The sequence below is a fragment of the Sprattus sprattus genome (genome assembly GCF_963457725.1).
Source record: "Sprattus sprattus genome assembly, chromosome: 20".
In the NCBI taxonomy this organism is placed as follows: Eukaryota; Metazoa; Chordata; class Actinopteri; order Clupeiformes; family Clupeidae; genus Sprattus; species Sprattus sprattus.
The window spans coordinates 3,240,619-3,247,500 of record NC_137918.1 but is presented as its reverse complement, the minus strand read 5'-3'; the positions used below and the strand labels follow the sequence as shown (position 1 = coordinate 3,247,500).

The 6,882-nt window shown below is 40.8% G+C and overlaps 1 protein-coding gene across 1 annotated transcript in view; it reads left to right on the top strand.

Annotated features, from left to right (window-relative positions):
• The window catches only part of LOC308382059 (CKLF-like MARVEL transmembrane domain-containing protein 8), a gene marked incomplete at both ends in the record, with an annotated part of 13,251 nt that extends 11,315 nt beyond the window's left edge, over nt 1–1,936 (top strand). Inside the window, 2 exons of the mRNA XM_080859742.1 lie at nt 1,197–1,316; nt 1,850–1,936. Coding sequence (XP_080715868.1) covers nt 1,197–1,316; nt 1,850–1,936 — 207 coding nt within the window. The remainder of the gene's footprint in view (nt 1–1,196; nt 1,317–1,849) is intronic.
• Between the last annotated feature and the right edge of the window lie 4,946 nt (nt 1,937–6,882).

The following is a 6,882-nucleotide window of genomic DNA, read 5'->3' as shown; positions in this document are numbered from 1 at the left end:
GATGGTCACAAGCCATGAAAATAAGCCGAGCTGCTTGAATTCTTGCGCCAGGAGTAGCATAAAGTCACCCAACGGCAATGTGAAAGACTGGTGGAGAGCATGCCAAGACACATGAAAGTTGTGTTTTTAAATCAAGGTTATTCCACCAAATATTGATTTCTGAACTCTTCCTAAGTTAAAGAATTAGTATTGTGTAGTTTAAAAATGAATATGAGCTTGTTTTCTTTGCATTATTCGAGATCTGAAGACACTGCATCTTTTTTGCTATTTTGACCAATTGTCATTTTTCTGCAAATAAATGATCTAAATGACAATAATTTTATTTGAAATTTGGTAGGAATGTTGCCAGTAGGTTATAGAGTAAAACTAAAATGTACATTTTACTTTAACACATACCAATAAACAGTAAAACCAGAGAAACTGATAATTTTGAAGTGGTCTCTTAATTTTTTCCGCGGCTGTATATATATATATATATATATATATTAGTGCTGTCAAACGATTAAAATATTTAATCGCGATTAATCGCATTTTTGTCATAGTTAACTCCAAATGAATCGCGATTAAATTAATCAAAATTAATCGCGATCGCAAATTTTATCTATTCTAAATGCCCCCTCAATAATTTTTTTCCATCATTTTTATTTTATTTTAATGCTGTTATCAACATGGAAAAGTGGATTGGCTTGCTTTAAGCAATGTGTTATTTTATTGAAAAACAACATTGCCAAACAGGGCGGTACAAAATAAAATTATAGCTAAAGTGCACATTTAAGATAAACAAGGACTCAGCCTATAGTGCAGTTAAACCATGGCTTAATATTTTTTGCTGCCAGCTGCCTGTTGACATTTTCAGACAACAGTGAAGCTCCCTTCTTTTGCACAACACAACTTTTAAAGGTAAACATTCTATTCAGCTTTTTATCATCCATTTCGCTGTATCGCGCTCATCATTCACTCAAACGTGACGTTAGCCTACTACAAAGTTTGGGAGGGCAAAATAACGTTAATCAAAAAAAATAAAAAAAATATTAACGCGTTAATCGTGCGATAAAAAAATTAACGGCGTTAAAATGGGTTCGCGTTAACGCTGTTAATAACGCGTTAAACTGACAGCACTAATATATATATATATTTATAAATAATTGCTAAGCACTTGTCGTAAAGAGACATCATAAAGAATTTTTCCGCCACAGGTGATGGTCTTTAACTCCACTGCCACAGTGCTGTACCTCGTGGCAGCAGTTGTCGAGGCAACGCTTGTGAGTCACGGGGTCAAAGGGAAACACAACTACAACAGCTGGGCCGCGTCGACGGTGAGCTTGACAGGTCACTAACTGAGATAGCAGCTCAGTCTAGGACCACATAAACACACACACTCTCACACACACAGTGTCAGGGACGACATAAACAAACTCTGTCTAGGACTGCATAAACACATTCACACTCACACACACACACACACATACTGTCAGGGACCACATAAACACACTCAGTCTAGGACCACATAAACACACACACACACTCACAAACTCAGTCTAGGACCACATAAACACACACACACACTCACAAAATCAGTCTAGGACCACATAAACACACTCAGTGGTGGTGGTGAAACCGCACACAGGCTACTAATGAAAGTGTACTTCTGTACTCTAAGTCGCTTTTGCTAAAAGCGGCTGCTAAACAAATAAATGTTATGAACACACCTTACTTTTATTTTGGCATTAACATTAATCTGACGGTGGCAGAAGGTGGGTAGGAAGGTGGTTAACAGGTGGGTTTGCACACTGCGTGCTTCCAAAACTTAATGTATAATTTCTCTGCTGCCTGTCTTGTCTCTCTGCAGTTCTTTGCCTTCCTGGTGTCGCTGTGCTACGCAGGGAGCTCCTTCCTCAGCCTCAGGGCCTGGAGAGACAGACAGACTGAGGGATAGACAAGGACACAGACGCAGATACACACACTTGTGTGTGAGTGTGTGTGTGTGGGAGGGTGAGGATGAGTGTGATGTGAGGGTAAGTGTGAGTGTGTGTGTGTGTGTGTGTGTACGTGTGTGTGTGCGTGTGTGCGTGTGTGTTGAACAGTGTTATAATTGCCTAGTTTGGAATTCCTACAATTGCTCAAAAGCACCTAATCAAACATGAACTCAATTGCAAAAAACCCAGAGGCCAACAAAGTGGAAGTTCAGTGTGTATGGGTGTGTGTTTTTATGTGTGCGTGTTTGTGTGTGAGAGAGAGAGAGGGAGAGGGAGAGAGAAAGAGAGAGAGTGCAAAAAGAGAGAACACAAACAGAATGAAGGTTTAGTGTGTGTGTGTATTTGTTAACTATACTTTTTTAGAAAGTTTGGATATTGCATATTATGGATATTGAATTGTCACCACCAGACTGCATTTACAGTAAATTACATTTTAAAGAATGTGCCCTTAGTTCTGTGTGGTTTTGTGGTGGAAAGTATACATGTCACTAGGCTGTGGTAGATACTATACCAGGTGGTATGTTATGGTATGTTTTCTTGAAACTCTATAAATGAAAATGTTTTGACACACCAATAGCACATTTTTGCTTTGACGTGTAATTCAAGAACCAGTCTATTATCAAAATACTTTTTATTATCTGAATCCTTAAATGCTTCAAATGCAATGGCTGCATATGGAGGTTGACATCATGGCAGCTGTGATGGAACAACAGGTATAGAAATGACAGAATTTCACTTGACAACACAAAATGAACTTAAATGTGATTGGTTGTTTTTTTCTGAAGTGAAGCGAGGCCGTTTCTGTAATGTTAAGCCCCTCTTGATGGCTGGTGAAATTTTACAAAGTGACCCAATGTCCGCCTCACAACCATATCTAGTGATAACCTGAACCAAACTGCAATATTTGTACTGAATAAATACACAGATAAACTGAAAACTAAATTGTGTTTTATTGTCATCATCATTTCTTCTCAAAGGCATTGCCTCCCTTGTCTGCTTGGAGGAGCCACTGCTGCACACACACACACACACACACACACACACACACACACACACACACACACACACACACACACACACACACACACACACACATACACACATAAACACATAAACTGATCATTAAAAAATGCCTGATACAACCTTGAATGGTTGCGTTCCCAAAGTTTAGTCTGTCTAGTCTTCTATCTTCTTTTGAACAAATATTGAGTGCAGCTCCGCCTTGTGGCAATCTTGTGTAATGCATATCCACTTGCAGTGTGCAGCTGTTGCTTGCTGGCCAGCGTCCACTGTGGTTAGCAAACATGTTCAGCCTCCCAGAAACTCATCACCATTTTCTGGTTTACAAAAGATACTTACACATATTTTCACAAATAGTATTTTCATTGTGAACACTTTTATGCAGGAAGTATATTAGTATAGTTATTAATGTTTATTTTAATGTTTTAAAGTAACACTATGGAGTTTCTTGAGCCGCCAGCTAGGGGGCTACTTTCTGCTGGACTATTCATTAACTTATTTGCTGTCTTGCTTTGTCTTGTGTTGCACTTGCTTGATGTTTGACTGTTTTTGGAAAGTTGTTGACTTGCTAGTTTGTTATAAACAAAGTAAGCAAATTTCAACAGGTTTTGCTACGTTTAGCCGAAAGTAGCCCCCTAGCTGGTGGCTCCAGAAACTCCATTGTGTTACTTTAAGTTAGTGGATAAATAACTTGAAGGTATACGAGAGCATAATATTAATTGGTAAAATATGCGTAAATATCTTTTGTGATTGTGAAAGTAGTGATGACTTTCAGGGGGGGGGGGGGGGGGGGTGGGGTCTTGCATATTGTGGTGGAAAATCTGTAAATTAAATCTTACTATCTGTGTGTATATCATTAACTAATCACAGCCAGAGATGCACACACTCCTACTCACAGCCAGAGATGGACACACTCCTACTCAAAGTCAGAGATTAACACACACTCATTAAAGTCCTGAGCTGGCCACACACTCCTACTAACACCTACAAATGGACACACACAAACACACATTCACTCACTCATACAGTTACACACTCACTCACATACATGCGCATACACATACACACACACACACACACACACACAGGCAGAAGTACAGAGGCAGACGCCCACGGACCCTGCTTGCGCACACACCCACACACACACATCCCGAGGAGTACGATAACATGGCGGCCTATGTCGACTGCATACGACTCTCACAGTTTTTGTTCAATATGTGAAAAATGATAATACTATATGAATCAATAGAATGTTCATAATAAGTACCAAGATATGGGTGTAGCATAGCATGAGATACTACAGTGATAAATGATTGCAAAAGTCTTTAACATTAACATGTTAGACTTTGAAAACGCTGGTCGCAATAGGCCCCAGTACTGCTCCTCTAGAGGTCTCTGGGGAGTACTGATAAGACCCACTCCAGTGTCATAGAGAGTTCACTCTTGCAGGTGCACATGCTGTCTATTCAGCAGAAACGTAGAAAGTTCTACAGTATATAAGCCATTGCAAATCTTTGTATAAGGAGCACTGTCTGCAGACATGCTCAGGTTTGTGATGTTGGTATTGCACTGACTGAATAAACTTCTTGATTCACACTCTGCCGGTCAGCTGGACTTGTGAGTATTTTCACCACAAGTAACAAGAACTTAGGGCCTGATTTACTAATATGCGAGCGCTTCTTAATCTGCGTTCGCAAATTAACGCACGGTGTTTTTGCGCATTTTACTTGGTATTTATCAAGCCAGATCTGCGCTGGGCAAACTGTGCTTACTCCGCCCTTTAAAGAGCCTGATTTACTAAGATTGATTTGCGAACGCATCTTTGCCAGGCGCACATTAACGCACGGTGATTCCCCGCATTTTCCGTGATATTTATCAAGCCAGATACGCGCTGGGCAATCATTATTTAGCGCACCGTTAAAAGACTGGAGAACTTGCCAGCAAGTTACTGCCACCATGGAGATTCGAGGAAGAAAAAACTAAGGTTCAGCGAATAGATAGCGAATAGATAGCGAGATAGATATATTGGTTCACGTTCGCTCAATCACTGAACCTGATTCAATGGGTTATATTGTTGTTTTGCCCGCCATCATCTACAGCGAGATGTTTAAAAGAACACGATTATAAATAATATGCTATTGGTGGCATTAATGCATAAACTGTCTATTATAACAATATATATGTGTACATGGCGAGATTAATACGTTCTACAAGGGACATGGGTTCACTACAATATATCCCCACTGAAACAAATACATTTACCAAGTAGACAGGCCTCTCCAAAATCACCGTTGCTCAATCATGGATAAATGGCACTATTCCGAAAGATAAAACTGTCATGGACAGACCACTTCCACGTAAGTAATGGTCATGTTGGCATCACATATGACCTGGACATTCATTGAATATGTGTGCTTTCTGTTTCGGTAAACGTGTTCGCGGATTGAAGGTGGGACTGTTTGCATGTGGGTGCGATCAATTTCTCCAATTACGTTCGGAAAGTTTAATTTCATATATATGACTATATGAATTATACAAGTTGAAACAAATATTTCTGTTCGCTGTCTCTGTCTATGTCTTTGCCTTGCTGCTGCCATATCAACGTTTTCAGACTCGGTGGAAATGCGCTTGGTTAAGACGTGCTTTTATGAGGCGGAGAATTAGCCTGCAAATCAGAGATGTGCGCTCGCCGGGCAGTTTAGTAAATACCACGCAGTTCATCATTAGGCGCACTCCTCCCATTAAATAGCGCTACACGCCTACGTTACCACCCACGTTTCCGAACCATCCCACCTGTTTGCAGGTACACACCCTCAAAGCGTTAATATGCGCTGCGCCAGCTTAGTAAATACCGTTTTTCGTTACGACCGCTATTTTACGCCAGAAAATGGGCGCAATCCTGTTAGTAAATCAGGCCCTTAGAGTTTTAACCAGATCAGAAAGCTGTATATTTTTCCTACTTTTAAACTATAAATCTGACACAACAATATAACTGTATCAAATGTGTGTAATACAAACAGGCTAACATGTAATTATGCTTAAAAGATCCCAACCAAGGAGAATAAAATGAAAGAGCAGTTACTGTGTGAGTGTGTGTGTTTCTGTGTGTGTGTATGTGTGTGTGTAACAGTAGTAATAATTGCCTAGTTGGGAACTCCTATTATTGCACAATAGCGCCTCATCAAATATGAACCCCCAGAGACTCCGAGAGACTCCCAGAAACCCAGAGACCAACAGAGTGAAAGTTTAGTGTGTGTGTGTGTGTGTGTGTGTGTGTGTGTGTGTGTGTGTGTGTGTGTGTGTGTGTGTGAACACAAACAATGATTTAATGATCCAAAGTCAGAGGGATATAGCGACACAGTGAGTTTGTGCTGGTTCAGACTGAAGCCTGAAGACTAGGGTAAGCATGCCAGCACACACAGCAACATCACATCACATCACACACACACACACACACACACACACACACACACACACACACACACACACACACACACACACACACACACACACACACACACAGCAACATCACATCACACCACCAGACTCAGATGACACTGCTCTAATCACAGTGGTGATTGTTCTTTGACTGTCTGTTTTGTATGTGTGTCGGTCTGTGTGTGTTTGTCGGCCTGTGTGTCGGTCTTTGTGTATGTGTGTGTGTGTGTGTGTGTGTGTGTTTGTCGGTCTGTGTGTATGTGTCGTCTGTGTGTGTATGTGTGTCGGTCTGTGTCTCTGTGTGTCGGTCTGCGTGTGTGTGTGTGTATGTGTGTCGGTTTGTGTCTATGTGTGTCGGTCTGCGTGTGTGTGTGTGCGTGTGTCGGTCTGTGTGTGTATTTGTGTCGGTCTGCGTGTGTGTCGGTCTGTGTGTGTTTTCCTCTTTCAG